General features: G+C 31.7%; 1 protein-coding gene across 1 annotated transcript in view; it reads right to left on the reverse strand.

Annotated features, from left to right (window-relative positions):
- Nucleotides 1-20,882, reverse strand: part of LOC118186684 (telomerase-binding protein EST1A-like) — a 94,345-nt gene that overhangs the window by 37,789 nt on the left and 35,674 nt on the right. Inside the window, exons 8-11 of the mRNA XM_035356809.2 lie at nucleotides 19,830-20,009; nucleotides 17,401-17,462; nucleotides 12,543-12,688; nucleotides 4,854-5,115 (exon numbers count right to left, since the gene is read on the reverse strand). Coding sequence (XP_035212700.2) covers nucleotides 4,854-5,115; nucleotides 12,543-12,688; nucleotides 17,401-17,462; nucleotides 19,830-20,009 — 650 coding nt within the window. The remainder of the gene's footprint in view (nucleotides 1-4,853; nucleotides 5,116-12,542; nucleotides 12,689-17,400; nucleotides 17,463-19,829; nucleotides 20,010-20,882) is intronic.

A 20,882-nucleotide genomic window follows, 5' to 3' on the forward strand; every position in this document is an offset into this window, starting at 1 on the left:
TCTGCCTGGGTGCACGTTTCATTATTTCGTATGACCAGTTTTAACTTGTTCTCTCAAGTAGTTTGTTTATAAGAATTTTTGTAGACATCTTGCGCGTTATTCACTAAAATGGATAAACTTGAATATCGTGCGGTCATAAAATTTTTCTTTAGGATGGATTAACAGGATGGATTTAGGATGGATTCATCTGAATTTACCTAAAGCTTACAGGTTTATGAAAGTTATTTGCGTAAAATAACCATTTGTTCTCTCAAGTAGTTCGTTTACATGCATTTTTGCAGTAAACATCTTGCATGTTATTTGCTAAAATGGATAAACTTCAATATCATGTGGTCAGAAAATTCTTTGTTTTGGATGGATTAACCCCTAAGGAAATTCATCCGAAATTGACAAAAGTTTACGGGGACTCTTCTGCTTCCACGTCAACCGTTAAAAAGTGGGCAGTTGAATTTAAACATGGTCGCACATCCCTTGATGATATATATACCTTTAAGTCGAAATATATACCTATATATACGATGGCTATCCCCCAAAAAAGGTCTCCTATATTTTTAGATATACAAAGAACTGTTTATTTTCTATAATTGCTACATCACTTTAAAGATTGAAGAATGCTTTATTTTTCAACATAATCGCCATTTCGGTCGATGCATTTTTGTAGACGCTGTGGCAGTTTTACAATGCCCATGTCATACCAGCTTGCCACCATGCCCTTCAGGAAGCGTTGAACCTCATCTTTTCAAGAAGTCCAAGAAGTTGTCCTTTTCGTCTCCATAGCGGCGAAGAAATTCGCAGGAAGAATCAACCTGTTGCCGTTTGTGGTCTTCTGTCAGCATACGCGGCACCCATTTTGCACACACCTTCCGATATTGCAACTTTTCCTTTAAAATCCTGTGGATGGTGCTTCTGGAAACCTCAGGAACCAAAATGCAGAGAGCATCCAGAGTGATCCTCCGATTTTTACGCATGACTTCCTCAACTTTCGCGATTGTCTCGTCGGCAATTGACGGCCTCCCGCTCCTTTCTTCGCCATGAATTTCAGTACGACCGGCTGTAAACTCTCTACACCACTTGCGAACATTTTGACATCCATGCACGACTGTCCATACACTTCCATCAATAGGCGGTGAATTTCAACCGGTTTAACGCCTTTTGCATTCAAAAATTGAATAACCGTGCGCACTTCGCAATTGGTGGCAACGTTTAATGGGAGTTCCATTTCGAATGGCTGCCAAGCCAAGACTGAGCATCCGAGCGAAGCGCCTGCATGCTTATGTGGTAGCGGAGAAGGCACCACTCACAACAGTGTTAACCATATTAAAACTTTCTCTACATCCCCAAAAAATAGGAGACCTTTTTTTTGGGATTGCCCTCGTACCTTCAAGAGTCGCACATCCCTTGAAGATATATATCCTTGAAGATATATACTATATATATATATATACGTGAAGGATGGCTAAAAATTGCCCACGTGAAGAATGGCTAAAAATTGCAACCACACTGGAAACCATCGAAAAAGTACATGATATCATGCTGGACAATAGGCGAGTGAGACAGCTGAAGCTATGGGAATATCGGAAAAAAGAGCGTGAAACATCTTACACAAAGAATTAGGGATGTGAAAGCTTTACGCAAGATGGGTGCCACATTTGCTGAATGCCGATTAAAAACAAATGCATAAACAATTTTCGCAGCAATCTTTGGACCAATTCAACAGGAATCCAACTGACTTTGTGAGGTGATTTGTCACCATGGATGAGACATGGGTCTACCACTTCATGTCAGAAATGAAATAGCAGTCCAAGCAGTGAGTGGAAGACTCTCACTTCCGGGAAGGAATCCTGATGTTGGAGAAATGCACGACAAAGTGTGTTGAAGTCAAGGGAGGTTATGTAAAAACCATTTTTTAACTGAAAGTCGCAGTCTATCATTTTCAGGTCGAGAACTTACCTTACCCTCATATTTTTTCTAGTGCCAATGGCATTTTAAATAAATAAAAAAAAATTATATGCAAGTAATGAAGAATGCAATACTAATGCTGTACAGCATGACATACTGCTTTAAACATGCTTGAAATATATAAGAATTATTCATTTTCTTAGCATTAGTAGTTTTGAAGCATTTCCTTTGCGGGGCTCCTTATTGCAGTAAAAAAAAAAAAAAAATTAATGAGCAAACAGATACAATAATATATTCAGGGTTGCCACTCAAACAGGAAAATGAAATTTCCTGACTTTTCCAGGTTTTTCAGGTGTGTTTTAAGAAAATTCCAGTCTATCTGCGTAATGCACGTTGGCTGTGATAAGAGGTAAATTAATTATGGTACCACTTGAAAACACAAAAATTTGCCAATTACATATGACTTATATATCTACAATATATGATTCCCAAAACATTACTATTATAACTATAATAGGAGTTGTTTTCTCCACTGAAGATTGAGATTAGAATCTGCTCAATCTAAATTAAAAATGTCTTTTTTTGCAGACATTTTGCAGCGAAATGGAAAAAAAAAAAAAAAAACTCTATTTAATGATATTTTTAAATAAATTCAAATATTTTATATTTATTTAACAGCATACATAAGCAAAAAATATGTGCATTAAATTTCGTGTTGGTATGTCATCATACTGCTAGAAATGGTTTCAGGATTATGCCAAAGAAAATTTCCTGAAATTTGAAAGTATTATTTACTAATAATAAATAAATTTAAAGGGAAGAAGCAACATTAAATGATACGAATAACATTAAAATAAAGATAATTATTTAAAAATTGAATTAGAATAATCAACAATATTTTGGTGATTTATAGTTATATTAGGTTAGCCTAGGTGACATTATAATTTTTTTTTATTTTACTGCAAAATGACAAATTAGGCATTTATTTAAAAAAAGCGGGGGTTAAAAGATTTTGCAGTAAATTCCTAGTATATGCTACGGCTTTGGCACGATTTTGAAAATTGTTGCCAACACCAAATGAACTGTTTACTAATCATCATAATGTTCCCAAATCCCGCATATATGGTACATGGAGGCTATTCTAACCTCCGTAGGATTAAACCGATTTTATTTTATACGAGATTACCTATTTTCCTTAGTTCAACATGCACTACATATGCGCATATGAGTCTCTCGATTCTCGGGGTTACTGGAAACCAAAGTTGACAGAAACTTGCTTTGCCTTTCTAATGATAATCTAACTGGAGCTGCGAAAATTGGCTCTATGCCAGCTGGCTGAATAATGCTCACATGATACATAATTCGTTAAGAAAGTGATTGCTTTCAACCTCAGCACAAAACTCGCTTTTTTTTGGGTTGGGGGGAGGGCGACATACAAAATTCCCCGACTTTTCCAGATATAATATATTTTCGTTAAGAAAGTGATTACTTTCAACCTCAGCACAAAACTCGCTTTTTTTTGGGGGGGAGGACGCCATACAAAATTCCCCGACTTTTCCAGATATAAAATAATATATTTTAATTCCCTGATTTTTCCCTGAATCTTTTAGTCAATTTTTGAATTCCCTGACTTTTTCTGGTTTCTCAGGTAGTGTGGCAAACCTCTATATTGCTAACAAGAATAGGAAGAATGCCAAATGCTTACAGAGGAAGAAAGTTAAAAAAGGTGGTGAATGGGTACTAAAACCAAGTTAAGCCAATCACTTTTTTACCATTGACAGCTGAAATTTCCTACCAACAAATTCATGACTCTCATGTTGGGATATAAAAATAAAAGTTTGAAAGATTTTCTTACTGCATGAAAATACACATTATTCTGTATTGGATATTTTCATTTCCCATATTTAGTTACAACTGCTCCAAATCATTACACATGAGAAGACAGTAATGGGTACATTTGAATATATTTCATTTAGGAGACTGCTATAATTTTGCTTACATTTAAACTTAAGAAACATGTTTGCAATTCTTTTTTCGTTCTTGGCCACTCCAGTCTGTGCATAATTGAAACTGTTGATATTTGAATTAGCAGACATGGATGGAGATATAGTGCTTTCAGTAAGGTTACAAAGATGGTGATTTCAGATTTATCACCTAATCGTTCTGATATTTACAACAGTATAAGTAGTATTTGATACTAAAGCAACAAGAATCAGCAAAAAAGCTGCATAAATTTGCGAGAATAGTTTTGAAGGTTTTAATAGAATTCCCTTCTCCAGCTTCAGAAGTGAAAATGATGAAGAGAAATGCACTCAGTCAATAATTAATAAAAAACTGCAAAAATTTCAGCCAAGGAAAGATTCAAAGCAACTAGTGCTACCTCTTGACAAAAAAAAAAAAAAAAAAAAAAAAAAAGAAGAGAGAGAGAATTATTATGAAGTAATTTATTTATAAGCAGAAGAAAAGAAACTGGGATCATAACTAGAACTGAAAGATTTTCATAAATGTGAAATGGTTCTAAGAAACTTAATTCACCATCAGAAAATTTCTTTCAGTAATTTTGGCTGCAGAGAAAATTTACGTTAGGTTATTTGAATACAACAGAGCACATGAGGTCTATTAGTCTGCAAGGAAATGGAAAATGTAATTTCTTTTAACCAACAATGTTGAGCAATAAATGGTTTACATGTTTCTCTTTCTCCCTAACATGTCAGATACCATAAATAACAGAAAAACATAAGTATTCCATAGTTTAGAATTTTAAAACCATTACAAACCATCTTCCATTGGTGAATTAGATTTTCTAGAGACTTTTCACATTCATAAAAAATTTTCATTCCTAGCTAATGATCCCAACTCTAATCTATATCATTTAGGATTTGCACCCACCAAAATAAAAGTAACAAATTCAGATACAATTGTTTATTATTTTTCATATTAAAAAAAATTCATACCCCACATTCAGTTTTTCCAAGATGTGGGCAGGAGGAGGTGGCCACAAACTTTTCTGGCATGACATCCAATCTGTCCATATTTTTACCGAAGGCAACAATTGAGCTAGATCATCACTAATGATATGACTGGAATATTCTGGAGAAGATTTGTGAGCGATATGGAGAAAATGGCAACGCTCCATTAATAAAAACATCATAACCATACTTGTATAAAGAGCCTGCTCTTGTAAGACTGAAGTTCCACCAAACTCCCGTCCACTTTCTTAAAAAAAGTATAACTAAATTAATATACATAGATAAAATTCAGTTTCAATTTATTATACAATTAAGAGGAAAAAATGAACTATTACATAAATTATTTTAGAATTTAGGATTTCTGTGAGATATGAAGAGATAAAATAATAATTTTATGCAGTTAAAGCATGAAAAGCAGTAGGGAATTTTCATATAATTATAAAACAAATCAAGTATAAATTAGGTTTACAAATAATGATATAATGATATTTAAATATTTTTTTTATATAACTACGATCTAAAATATACATAAATGGTATATTACTGAATGAAATAAAATTATTTTATTGGATAGTACAGTTAAACCTCCATTAATAAACACTCCTCTCTAGAAAGCATTTCCCAAAAGTGAACAATACCTTGATCCTATGTGCACCCAATTAACAGGAAATTAAAATGTAAATTAAAAATCCTTACTAAAACTTTAGCCCTCCATGAATAATCAACTCCACTGCTTTTATATATAATAGCAAATAACTGAAACTTAATTTTCACTAAGCAAAACTTTCTCAAAAGATTTTGTACACAAATATGTACATAACAAGAAATCTGCATACAAATATACTACAGTTCAGTTTTCTTTTTTTTTTTTTTTTTCCTTTACAAAAAAAAAAAAAAAAAAAAAAAAAAAAAAAAAAAAAAAAAAAAACTTAAGAGTTTTCATTGTTTTTAGCACAAAGATTTCATGTCCTTCTGATATTGGATTGTTTTTTTAATTCATTCCATGCTGTATAACTGTTTTCTCCATCTTTTATTGCGAGTAGAAATGAGAACTTATCTAGAAAATATTGAATACCATTAAAAGTATTATTTCTCCTTTCAAGATAGTAACGTCTGGATGAAGTAATATTTCACTTTTCAGAGGGAAATTTCTGATGGCATAACTTTGTGCAGTTCAAAATAAGGGATTTCTGCCAAATCATTTTTTTTTTTTTAACCCGCGAGCACACGCAATGGGTATGTCATACCCATGTGCATTTTTCTTTCTCACCCATTCTTTCATAAAAGGACGAAACTTGATGCAGCTGAGTTCAAGGTCACATACTTAAATGGGGGAAGTTCCTGAGGTGACACATGCAACGGTTTTTTAGGAACAGCATTGTTCGGGCATGTCATACCCGCGCATGTACTCGCGTTTCTCAGTGAGTCACTTCCCACTTCTCGTTTTCAAGCTTTTAGTATAGGTTTTTCTTGAATTGTAAGCATGGCGCCGTATATTCCTTACGATGAAGAGATGAAAAGATTGAGAAATCTTCTTGAAACAGTTTCTTCTAATGAGGATTCATTTAGTGAAGATGATGAAGATGTTGATGACGAAGAATATAATAGTAATCATGATTCATCCATAGAGAGTAGTGATTCAGATACAGAAACAGAAAATGAAACTTTGGAATGTAGCAATGAGTTTTATGTTGGAAAAAATGGAGTAAAATGGAACAAAAATAAATTCCGGATTAATGTTAGAACTGGCGCCAAAAATATTATAACTAAACCCCCTGGAAATACGAAGTATTCTAAAGACGTCTCACGTCTCAACACCTTTAGATTAATGGTCACTGCTTATCGATGAAGATATGTTAAAACATGTAGTCGACAATATTATATTGATTCAGTACGTGGAAATTTCACTCGTGAACGGAATGCGAAAGCAACAAATGAGTTGGAAATCAAAGTTTTAATTGGATTGCTGTATTTATGTGGAGTTTATAAATCATCCCATGTGAACGACGAGATTTGTGGGCAACAGACGGAACGGGAATGGATATATTTCGGGAAACAATGTCAGTGAATCGATTCCTCTTTCTTTTACGATGCCTCCGTTTTGATGACATTAGAGATCGTCCCAGTAGAAGAAACGTTGATAAATTAGCTCCGATCAGAGAATTTTTTGGAAATTTTGTCACAAATTGCCAATAGGCTTATACTGTAGGAGAGTATGTGACCATTGATGAGAAGTTGGAATCATTCAGAGGTCGTTGTTCCTTCAAACAATATATGCCCAACAAGCCAGCAAAGTATGGCATAAAAATATTTGCTCTTGTAGATGCAAGGGTATTTTATACCTGGAGTATGGAAATTTATGCTGGTAAACAACCAGATGGGCCATTTCAAGTTGAAAATGGTGCAAGCGAATTTTGTCAAACGTTTAATAAGGCCCTTATACAACTCTGGTGGAAATTTAACAGTTGATAATTAGTATATGGGATATGAATTATCTCAAGATCTCCTAAAGAAGAAAATTACGATAGTAGGTACAATGCATAAAAATAAGAGAGAAATCCCACCTGAGTTTCTGGCAAAGAAAAGAGAAGTATATTCTTCAATTTTCGGTTTTCAGAAAGAAGCAACACTTGTATCTTATCTGCCGAAAAGAAATAAGAGTGCGATCCTGTTATCCACAATGCCTTCCGGCGATCAAATCGATGAATCTACTGGGGAATCTAAAAAGCCTGAAATCATTACATTCCATAACATGACAAAAGGAGCAGTCGATGTTGTAGATGAGATGGCAGCTGCGTATTCTACAGCAAGAGTAGCACGTCGATGGCCTATGGTGATTTTCTTTTCAGTGTTAAACGTGGCTGCCATTAATGCAAGAATAATTCTACTATCAAAGAAGGAACCACCAACGGAATACCGTATCAGGCGTATGTTTCTCAAAGCCTTAGGGATGCACCTAATAGAAAGTGTTCAAAATGAACGACAACGAGCATCTGTAGTTCCTGATTCTAGACAAACACTGACCACCGATGAACATGTTAACAATGAACCACCCCCCAAAAAACCTAAAATTACTTGCAAGAGGTGTACAGAGTGCCCCAAGAAAAAAGATAGAAAGACTAGATTCATTTGTGAAAATTGCAGCAAAAGTATATGTATGGAACATATGACCTCATTTTGTAAACAATGTTAAAAAAATTGTAAGTAAATAATTTTACCTCTCCTTATTCTTTCATATTTTGTCTAAAATGAAGTATTAACTTAGTTTTACATTTAAATTTCTTTTAAAAACCGATTAATTTTATTCGGCAAATTTTTAATTACAAACTTTTTATTCGGGTATGACATACCCGGCGCATGTTCTTGTGTTCGTCGGATCGGTGCATGTGCTCGCGGGTTAAATTAGTAAAGCCTTGACAAATTTAACTAGAAATTTTGTAACATCAGCTCAAGTATTTTCTTCAAAGCATGAATCTTTGGTGATACAGATATTTAATTCCTCAAAATCAGCAACAGAGGGTAATAAAAAACAGTGGGTAATTTTTAGGTGAGACAAAAAAAAAAAAAAAAAAAAAAAAAAAATTAAATCTCTTTTACAAAAAATATAGTACAGTACAAGATCAGAAATGCTGGGACCAAAGGTTGTGCAGACTTTAGGATTTAAGGACAGAAAAGATAAATAATATTCAGACTAAAAGTGCAAAATAAATAAGGACATATACAATAAAGGACATCTATAATGAAGACATATGAAAATAACAAACATTAATAAAGCCTTCTATTTTTACATTCCGAACATTTTTCTCATAGAGGTATGTTTTAAAACTTCCATAGCAAACTTTTTTTTTTTTAATTTAAATTATATAGAGCCATAATCTCTTGCTCTGTGACACAGCTCTGTTGTTCTAAAGATCTAAATCACTCCACTACCGCTGGAACCACTTATATAAGACAGCATTACGATATGATAATTTTACCTAATGCAAAAATTTTTAGTTTTAGAGTCCGATGTTAGAATCACTTGTTGCTGTAAAAATTAACGCTTTTTACTTTTTCACATATCATATATGGTCAGTGTCACAATTCCATATGATTCTGCTATAATTCTTATTTTCCCCTTGAAGCTGCAGGAAAGTTTTTTGAACTCTCTTATCATTTTAGCTCTTTTCTTTAATCGAATACATCATCTGAATTTGATCTTTGTTTACTGGTAATTTAGCAGCTATTTTTCTGCTGATAAATTTTTTAATAGCATGGCTAAATCATAATTATGAATTCTTTAAGGTGCTTTTCCACAAAACTTGCCAGACTTTCTGATGACCAGTCATAACAACCACATTATCTGCACAAAAGAAAACAGTTTACAGGAATATTTAATTTACTCAATTCATTAATAATCATCATTGAAAAAGTCTGACCAGTTGAATCATCAATTAAATTATGAAAACACACATCAGCATTTTTTACTTCATCTTTTGCCTCAGCTGCAACAATTCGCTATAAACTTGCTATCACTTTCATTGTTTCTATGAACAGAAAAGTAGACAGATTTTGGCAAAATATTTACCAGGTCTTTTTGATGAGCATTTGCCCTCTCACCAAGAATAGCAGAAATTGTTGTTCTAGCATATGAATATTTCTTTGCAACATATGAATCAGGAAAGACCTTGCTAAACAATGGACCAATAATTTCAGCATTTAATGCAATATTTAAATTAAACTCAGTAGTGCAACAGCCCCAGTGGGCCATAGCCTGCAGTTCTCAGAGATCTGCTTTCTTAACCTTGTGCCCCGGGGTGCATCACCATATACCCCGGGCAAGTGGTCAGTGAACTTGGTAATCATTTTATCCACCAACTCAAGGCATGAAAGGCTATGTCAACCTTGCCCATCCTGGGGATCGAACTCCTGACCTATGGTGCAGCTGTGCGACACACTAGCCACTTCACCACCAGGCATTCTAATGAAATTAAGTTCAATAAAAAACTGTATACATAAACACTTGCTCTGATTAATGCAAACTTCAAAATCAGCACACTTCTTTCTGATTTTTATCCAAAATTTGATTTTTTCCCTCAGATGTTTCAATATATCATTCTTCCCCCATGAGATATTGTATAACTACATCCACTTATGTAGCAAAATATATAAATACTTCAACACTTCCTTTGTGTGATTCTTTAATACATACACAGCATTGTAAGCCGATAACAGGCAAGAATGCTTTCTATTCAGTTTCAAACAAATTTTATCAAGCCAATACAAGAATATTTGATATATCTTGTGATTGGCAAATCAGGTCAGCTTTCTAGCTTAACAAAATTTTGTCACACACACACACACACACACAAAAAAAAAAAAAAAAAAAAAAAAAAAAAAAAAAACTCTTAAGATAAAAGTTGGATATCATATATATATAAAAAAGTGGTCAGATGTATGATTAATTTTCATACAATTTTATTACTTAATTTTATTGGAACTGATCATATCACAACAACACTACTTTATTTCAAAAAAGTGTTGAGAAACTGATAAATTATCAATTCAAATGTTAAAGTCATTTTAATGTCACTAAAAGGGTGATTAATCGCCAAACCTAGCAGACTGCCAAAGTAATGAAATGCTCAAACATTTCTTCGCTCTTCTTAGAAAAATGTGGATTTGTGTGATGATAAAGTGGAGCAAGGCAACCCCAAAGTTGATAACAAAGTTATACCATTCTTCACCATATAATCAGATAGTACTGAAAAAATATTCTAAAAAACAAATTACCATACTGAAATGATCTTTGGCATCTTTACAAAAATAAGATAAAATTCTTGAAGGGGGGGGGAAGACTTGATACATAAAATCATAAACCTACAGTTTTAATTAAAAAAAAAAAAAAAAAAAAGGAACATAAGTTACTTTTCCACTTTTTGAAACTTTGATAGTAAATTTCAATGGTAAACTCTTCAGTGTGTTAGACCTTAAGCTGTAATCTAAGTTTCCTTCCAGATTGCAATTTTTTTCCTCTCTAGTCCATGCAAAATTTCAACTATTATAAAGATTTTCATATAAAACATAAGGTTGTTAAAACAGCCTTTGGTGACATTTGAACATTACAGATTGGGTGATTAATTTTGCTACATTTGGAAGTTCATCGAAACAGATGTTTCAGAAGTACCATATTTAATCTAAAAGTAGTTAGTATGCAAAACAATAATCAACACAAATTTTGTAAAATAAAAAGATTTTCAAAAAATAATGAAGAAGAATGAACTTGCACTTATAAATTGGACAATCTTATACTAACACAGATCACACACTGCTTCTTATAATTTATTTACAGTACTCATTTTCATTCATAACCCCTTTTGAATACTGAAACTTCTCTATGACTCCAGCTATTATAAAGAATAACAATGTGAAAATAGGTATTTTCCCATAATTTATTTTATTTATTAGTCCAAAGGAGCTTTGTCCCTGAAGGACTATTGTTTTCGTTTTGCGATTTTGCGTTGAATTACCATAAATGTCTGTTTCACTTTTAAAACTGATGCCACCAAATATTAAGAGTCCTGCATTATATTTGAAGATATTAAATAATGAAAAATCTGCATAAATGTATGTCTATTTCTCGCATTGTGATAAAACAACAGTACATAGCGCCATCAAATTTTGAATGACGTAATCCTCCAAAGAATATGGGCATGTGGAAGACCAAATTTGAAATTTGGAATTTGTTTTATTATCGATTTCATATTTTGTAAAACTTTTAATAAATTTTTGAGTAACAAACTTAACGATTTAAAAGCGAGCAATGGCAACACTCTATGGCGGGGAAGAAAACCTTTTTATCGGAACTTGCGCATCGGAAATTTTAAAGATATGCTCATTTTAAAATTATTTTGCGGCATTGCTATTGAACTGAATTTTATGGTTTAATTCCAATAACATGATATTTAATAAATAAAGGTAACACACAAAATGTTAAAAAAAGTCTCTTTGGACGTAATTTAAAATCTGAAACCTTTCAGATTTTTTTATTATTATTTTATTTTATTTATTTATTTATTTTGGTAAACAACACAAACAGGAAAATTTGTTTTAGAATTTTTCAAGCATGCAAAAATGAATGAAATACGATCATATCTTAATGAGACAGATGTGCTCATTTTTTACGGCAGAGTAAATTGGTAATGTAAAGCATCTTGAACATTTTTCCTCACTCCTCCAGCAGCAAGGTTGCTGCTGTACATAAAGAATCTTCTACAACTTTTAAGTTTTGAAAGATATTTGCATTTAATAAGCATTAAAGCTGAAAATGTGGTTTCATATTAAGTATATTGCACTGAATGATAGAACAACATTTAATGCCATTTCAGAAATCGTGAGAAATTCAGTTCTAGCTCTAATCCAGAATTAAATTAAAACTTTTTATGGAAACTTAAGTTTTGAGTCAATCAGTTGCTCGACTAATTCTTTTTGGGTTTTATACAGAAAATCACATTGACGTCACTTAATGTAATTTCCTTAAATTAATTTATCAGGATTAAATTTTCACCACCCCAACATTTTGTTTTGCATTCCCATCTGAGATTGTGATCCACAGTTTAAGAAATACTGATTGATTTATTAGGTTAGAAAACTGTTAACACCTAGACTTTCAGAAAAGGATTGTTAATACCATACCTTTTAGAGACGAATTAGCAACCGAAAATATATTTATTGCTAGTAACTGAAGAAGACGGGATGAAGTAAGGGGCAAAGGTGTTCTTTGCAGCAAGAAATAAAATTCTTTCAACATGTTGTTCAAAACTTCAGGAAATGTTTCCATCCTGTAACATAAAATTAAGAAAGCATGAACAAATGTTTATCTTAGGTTAACCTCTTAAGTTATAACATTTACATAATCAAATTGCAGTTCTCCACACTTAAAAATAAAAATTATCTATATATATATATATATATATTTAAAAAAAAAAAAATTCTTACACAACCACCAGAAATTCCACTACACTATATCTTTTCATTTATTTTGTTCATTTTATATCATTTGTAAAATAGATTCAAAATCTAAAGTTTAACATAACATAAGAAGTTCTAAGCACTTTAATGAACTCCGCATGAAGTTTTTCAATACTGAGAAAAGCATCCATACAGTCATTTAACATATATGGATCCTTGTTTAGTAAGTCCTGCCACTTCTCTTCCAAGACCCGGTTTCCATAAAGACAAATAGATGTCCTCAGGGAGACAAGCCATGTGGTGGACAGCAAGCGTTGAATTCTTAACTGGTAAACAGCAAAAAATAATTTTTCGGCATGACCTTCAAAGTATAGCACAATAGAAACAATAGACAGTGTCAAGAGAGCGCAATCACCAGATAACAATGAAGAAACCTCGCTATCACAGAAGGTGAATAAAATGAGGTCACAATAAGAGCAAAATGCACAACCTATATGTTCGGCTTCCAATATTCAGATCATCATCTCCATGGCTTGAAAACAAAAGTTCCTCAACCTGCTGGCCAGCAGTCTGCATTGAGCCATGGTGTTATTAAAGAATAAGTTTTTCGTTTTTTAACACATTAAGTTTCAGTCCGAGCCATAAGTAAATAAAAAAAGGATAAACATAAACAAAAAGTTTAGAAGAAACATTTTTCTTCATATGTAAAGACATAAATCTTGGACTGTCTGGAAAAGCAGAAAAATGCCATTTCATATCGGAAAAAGTCTTAATTTGAAAGAGGCAACAGTCCAGATCATTAAGAAAAATGAAAAAGAAATAAGAAGTTCAGTTACTGCAGGATCACCAACATCTGCAAAAAGTGCAGCTCGTTTCTGGGCACCAATAATTGAGAAGATGGAAAAAGGCACTCAGCATTTGGATTAGTGATAGCTGACCATTCAAAAAAAGAATTCTACTGAATGGTAATATCATAAAACAAAAAGCACTCAAAACTTACAAACATCTTTAAAAACATGAAGAATCATCAGTAAACCTTGATTTTGTGGCAAGTAAAAGTTGGTATGAAAATTTCAAAAAGTGTTTTGCAATTCATAACATAAGAATTCAAGGAGAATTTATATCAGCTTATCACGAAGCTGCTGAGACATATCCAGAAAAAATTCAAAACAATATAGAATAGCAAGGATACATAGCAGATCAAGTTTTCAATGCTGATGAAACAGGCTTCGGCGGGGAAAAAAACCTAGTACAGTAAAATTCCAGAAATCCGCAAAGCTTGGAACCAGAGGTTGTGCGGATTTTAGGATTTTGCGGATTTCAGAACAGAAAAGATAAATGATAACATTCAGACTAAAAGTGCAAAATAAATAAAGAATATTAGATATATTTAATTAAATTATTATTACATATATAAATTGATTATATTATTCATTGTATTATATATACACAGCATCGAGGTTTGCTGATTTCGTCTCATGCAAAGATTTCTGGTTTTGGATTCCGGTGTTAGAATGACTGTTGCTGTAAAATTTCAACAGCTTTCCTTTATTTTTCTGTATATCATACACAATCGTATCGCAATTCCGTACGATTCTGTTATAAACCCAGAAGTAACACCTGTCTCCATCTTTTGCAGAATTTGCACTTTTTGCATTACCGTCAATTCAATGTGTTTACGCTTTTCAACGTTGCAAACAGTAAAATCATGAAAGCGATTCTAACCTGTAATTGTATTAAAAAGGGCCGAAGTTTAAAATATTAATTTATCCACAAAATATCCTGATAAAAAAAAAAAAAAAAGGCAGCACAAAATAATCTCGTGAAATAAGAAAGCTCAGAAAATACAACAACGTGAATTGTGACCTTGAAAGAAGTGAATCGTCTGCTTGCTTAAATCGATGAAGATTACAGGAGAAAAACTTTTATCATGTTGTCAATAATTTGGTATTTCCATCATGAGTCATTGTTATTCGGTAAGTATTTTTTCTTTGATGTTTCCTACTCAATGTTGCAGTTTCCAGAATCTATAAACTGAATGTTTATATTTTGAGAGGCAACGTAGATTTCAGGAGTTGGCGGATTTTCAGCATTTTTATATCGGAAAAAGAAAAAATTGCACCCAGATTTTAAGATATCTGAGGATCATGTAATGCTACTTTTGTGCAATAATGTGTCATGGGACTTTATGACAAAACCCTTGCTAGTTTATAGATCTTTATATCCTCAAAACACTAAAAGATGTAAATAAGAACACCTTACTGGTATATTGGAAAGCAAATCCAAGAATTTGGGTTACTGGAAATTTATTTAAAGACTGATTTTTAAATTGTTTTGTGCCAAACATTGAATCTTATTTATTTAAGGCAGAAAAGTTTGAGCTTTAAGGCGTTATTACTATTAGATAATGCTTCATGTCACATATAAAATTTGAATCATCCCAAAATCAAAATACTGTTCCCACCACTACTTTGCTGCTTCAAACACTGGATCAAGGTATTATTTATATTTTTAAAATGTATTATATAAGATAAGCATTAGTGAATTTTATGCATCACTGATTTAAAATCAATGTAATGGAAGCTTTGAAAAGATTTTCAATCAAGAACTATATTTACATCATACCTCTGTCACTGAAAGAAATAAAACATTGACATTAAATGCACATTGGAAGAAGGCATGGCTCTCTTCAGTTAAATAGAAAACGTGCACAAATCTTCAGAAAATTAAATTGGTGACATATAAGAACTTGCTAAATCAAGGTTTTGTGGATTGATGACATTTAAGATTTATCATTGGATGAAGAAGTTGATGAAAATGGCATCCAAAACTAATCAAATTGATTCCGAGAACAGTTGCACTGATGAAGATTGTCCAGTTAATTTAACATTAAAAAATTAGAATAAGACCTAGGGTTAGCTAAAAATCTCAAGTCATTTTTCTTCAATGCAGACCATTCTGGTGGAAAAAAAGTCGAAAAAATTAAAAGGGAGCTAGCTCCATACCGAGAAATTTACAGTGACTTAATTTAAAAAAAAAAAAAAAAAAAGCTAGCAAAGTAAAATTATGGATTTTTTAAAGAGGGAAGATGCAAAAACTTTAAATGAAGAAAAAAGTTCTGAAAGAGAAGGCGATATCATTCCACCGGAAAAACATTCTTAACTGATTATAATGAACAGTGACGACGAAGAAATTTATTACATGAAAGTTGCATTAAAATAAATTTTTTTTTTTTTTTGTGTTGTACATACACTTATATTTTTAATAAAAATTAAGTGGTTTCTGTAGAATTTTTTAAAAATATATTTGTTTTTAACAAGTTTTCACACGCCGTGGGTCCTGTACAACATGGGTTTCACACAACACAGCATTTTCTGGGAATCTATCTACTGTGTTATAGAAGGGTTACTTGAACTTACTTTCACATACACAATAGAAGGAAACAAAAATTATCGTATTTGCCAGCATATAAGACACACTTTTTTCTTTGAAAATAGATCTGAGAAACAGAGTGCAATTTATACATTGATATGTTGTTTGTGAATGGATCAAAGTTTCATGAACAGAGAAAATGGTTAAATCATTTAAGGGAAGGTACAGAGGAAAATTTGTTGTAAGAGGTCTCAGATGCTGATTTAGAAGAGGTTTCAAGTGACTTTTCATTTAGCTCTGGAGATGAGTGTCTGGGTTTTGACGAAGGAGATTAAAAGATGTTCTTTCACAGATAGATTAGGTATTTGCAAAAAGTATTACTTTGTATTTGTATTATTTTATATTTAAAATATTGTAAATTCATTATAATAATCAGTATTAAAGTTTTATCCTTCAAATATGTGTATAAAAAGGGGGTACATCTTATAGGCCGGTGCTTCTTATATGCCAGCAAATATGGTATTTTTGTCTCACAATACTACAGTAAAGCAGAAAACTCATTTTTAAGATTAGCATTTAAAGATTTACATTTTTAAACTTTTAAAGATTAGCAATGAAAATGCATCTCTCACTTTTATACAAGCAAGCTAACATAAAAAACATATTAAAAAGTGTCTTGCTCTGTTTTCACAGCACTCTTATTAATATAAAACTTTTAGTAGTTATTAATATAAAACCTTTAGTAATTCAAAAGAGATAATCAAAGTTTTTGCTTGTGCATTTTTTTAGAAGTCTTACAGTCCCCTCTTCCTCCCCCAAAAAATTACTACACTAAATAAAACCGCATCATTTACAGGGATTAATACATGGAAATGGAAAATTGGATGTCTAGAACATTTATAACTCAAACTTAACTACTCAAACTTATCTTAACTTTATAACTAAACATTAAGCTTCCTCATTACATACTTATGACTCAATAAAAAATTTTGATAATATCTAATTCCCTGAAATATTTTACTTTAAAATTATTTAATTTTTTATTATAAATGCAATTCATATCTTAATTAATTTCTGAATTTTCAAATCTAATATCTTAATTGATTTCTGAATTTTTAAATCTACCTTTCAAACTCGTATTTCGCAATGTTGCACAACATACATAATTGAAAACTATGAAATTTTGAAATACTAAAATTAAAAAACTTACCCAACTTTGGTAAAAAGTTTCCCATGTACATGCAAAAAACTTGTAACAAATCTCTTATTCAACTGAAAAAAATAATCAGACTATAATCAAAATACAAAATTAATTCGTAAACGGAACAATTTATTTGAATTTTTAAATGCCAGTAGATCATGCTTAAATGGTAATGGTTTTTACATCAGTTAGGTCATGTGGCTTTTGACCTTCATGTATGAGCATCAGTTTCTGTTCTGTGCTTCTGGTTTTGATAGATTTATTGGTGTAAACAAACTGGCAATTACAGCTCTTTAAATTAAAGGAACACCAGCGTTTTTGTTTATTTTGTTTGGAATTTATTTTATTATATTCTTTGCAGTTTTTGTTATTAGAATGTGGGGAAGTGAATCCAGATCAATGTTTTTATTTACTTATTTTGTTAGGAGAATGTGGGAAAATGCATCTGGCTGAGTATAACAGGTGTAATGTCCCCGAACTTCTGTGATGGAAAAACTCAGACCAGTTGCCCTTTTTACTTCCTTGTACGAAGTAAAAAGGAAGTATTGTAATCACAAAAAGTTTCAGGCATCATATTTCAATGAAAATACTCATTTTGAACGCTATCAAATGAAAATGAACGTTGTTTTTGCATGACATCTGTACGTAAGGACTGAATAAGACTCTTTTCCCCCCAAAAAATATAAAACTGATTTAAAATGAATTATAAAGAGTATTTTTTGTGGCATCTGTACATACATATTTTGCATAACTCAAAAACAAGTAGCCTCAGAATGTTAAAATTTTGTACATAAAACTGCTATAACATGTAGATGTGCACCTCATATTTTGGTTGCAATCGGCTGCACCAAACGTATATACATATATGTATATCCACTCTGTTACCCGGCTCAGTGATCTCAGTTTCTTTACTCTTATATGTTTGTAAATTGTGCATTTTTTGCTTTAAACATAATTGAATTACATTGTTCTTATCTTCTGATTAAAGTTTTTATGCCTTTAGTAAATCTGCATGCAATATTTTTAAAGTTATGAAGAAGTTAAAAGTTGTTTAAGTTCAGCTAAGCCTAATTATTTTTGTAGTGGCCGCCATGTTTGTTTACATTTGAAATTTGGAAGAATAGCGGATTTGTTGCTAATCTAGAAAAACTCAGCTTCACGACAACAAAGATAACACCTTCTTTTATTATTATGAATTAAAGCATGCTTAATCCATTCTGGAACTGATTCGAGGAAATAAGTGTTTAGGATTTACTTCGTAATTTTTAATACAGATATTTCGAGTTTTTATGTATTTTTGCCTCGTCGGGAAGTGAGAACTATAATTAATTCAATGAGAAATACTGAATCGTCTGTGAAAAACTGTTTCTTTTTTGTTTTGTTTGCTTAATTTCTTCTAAACATCATGTTCGATTTATTATGGTATTTGAATAGAACATGTGGCAAGGATTAGATAATTCTTCAAATGATATAAATTTTGTGCATTCTGAGTTATGAGAAATGTAACGGTGTTAAGTGAACCTAGCATCAGAGTATCGCTATGGTATACAAATATAGTGAATTTTAAAGAGTGCATTTATTCTATTGTGATTGATGCGCTATAAGCTAAGTAGATCTAATTCAATCCAATAAGTTTAAATGAAATGCAAGAAAAAATGCATATAATATAATATTCCATACAAGGAAGTCATGTGGTGTACACACCAGACTTTTTATTATTTATTTTAAAACTTAACATAGGCTTTCTTGGTTAAACTGAATTCGTTGAGGAGATGGAACTAACTGTAAAAAAATATTCAAGAAAAGTTATCAGAGAACACCAGTTGAATACTGTTATTCTTCTTGTGGGAGTAAATAACATTGCTAAGCAAGAAAAAAGAACCTCAAGAAGCTCTTTCTAAACAAAACAAAACAGGTTGCAGTAGAACACATCAATCTTTATGCATGAAAGTGTTCAGATGAAACATATTCAGCTTCAAATTAAAGAGCATTCAGCAAAGCATATGGATCTAACTGAAATCTACATATTTTTGGGTCTTTTATATGTCACAGTTGTAACAAAAACAATCAAAAGATATATAAAAGAACTCCTATTTTAAACAAAAATAGTTTAGAAAAATTCTGGTTGATAGACACTGAGTAAACATTTCGTACTTCAGCTTATCAAATATGCAGGTTTACTTACAACAAAAATCAATACAAATTAAACTAAATATGCATACATTAAAAGAAATTCCATTCCCTCAAAACAAATACATATATTAAATACCTAAATAAACATATATCACATCAATTCAAACATTTAATAGCAGATATATTATTTTAAACAATTAATATTATATGTATTATATCAAACAAATAAATAAATATCTAAATACAAATTTCAAAATTAATCATCTACATTCAAAATTATTATGTTCAAACATTCAAAAAATTACCTCAACATCTGACAAATTTTTTACATCAGATGAATCAATATTTTTATCCATTTCTGCCGGCTGCTGACTACTAGAGCCATCAGGTTTGATCCACACTTCACAGCGCTCATCTACATCATCATCAAGAATTTCCATATTAGGTGCATTCTGCTGAAGTCTCTTCTTCTCATACTGCTCATACTATTAAGATTTATTAAAAAAAAAAAAAAAAAAAAAACCACTTATTTATATATTTAACATAAAAGTGTCAGCAAAATTTTAAAACTATGTTTACTGTTAATTACTAGCCTGGCAAGCTCATACTGCACAAGTAGAAAAGTTAGAGAAATTCTGTATTGTTATATGCATGCATTAGGGGAAAAAATGTAAATAAAATAACTAATTTTAACAAAAACAAGTCCATAATCTGCTTTCAAACAATAATGAATTTATTACCAGAGCTGAGGAGTCTGTAGGGAAAATGACCGATTCTGACTCCTGGAATTTTAAAGACTCCGACTCCCTCATATATATATATGTAATAATTCCAAATGTGTATATGAAAACAGTGGAATTTTTAACAGCTTTCGATATTGTGTAGATGACTGAGTGGAAAGCATGATGATGCAATTTAGCACAACATATCTTCAAAAACCACAATCTTTATTTTTTTACGCATATCAAATCATCCTTTTTTCAGACAAGATGTTTCCTAATTACATTTAAATACAGAAGTTGCATTTTGAAGTACGACGCCATTTTAAGCATGTAAGCAGCAGTATGAAAAGCGTTTTGCCGGCAGGAGGGCTTATGCGAAAAAGGGGAAGAGTATCATAGAACTTCAGAGGAAGAAGGGTGGAATAAGAAGAAGAAAGATGTAAATTTTTTATTTCATTTATGGTTTTGGTATGTTTTTCTTAAGAAACTTCTTTTCTAAATCTGAAATGAATGTTAATTGAAGCTAAGGTATCTGAAGTGTAAAATTTATCAATGCTTTGCCCGCATATTTTGAGTTAGTTATTAAATGACAAAAAAGAAATAAAAATCCCTTAACCCATTAGCCGCTGGTGTTGC

Source organism: Stegodyphus dumicola, chromosome 8, assembly GCF_044657685.1.
Source record: "Stegodyphus dumicola isolate Sdum_Otavi_A_Nest chromosome 8, ASM4465768v1".
In the NCBI taxonomy this organism is placed as follows: domain Eukaryota; kingdom Metazoa; phylum Arthropoda; class Arachnida; order Araneae; family Eresidae; genus Stegodyphus; species Stegodyphus dumicola.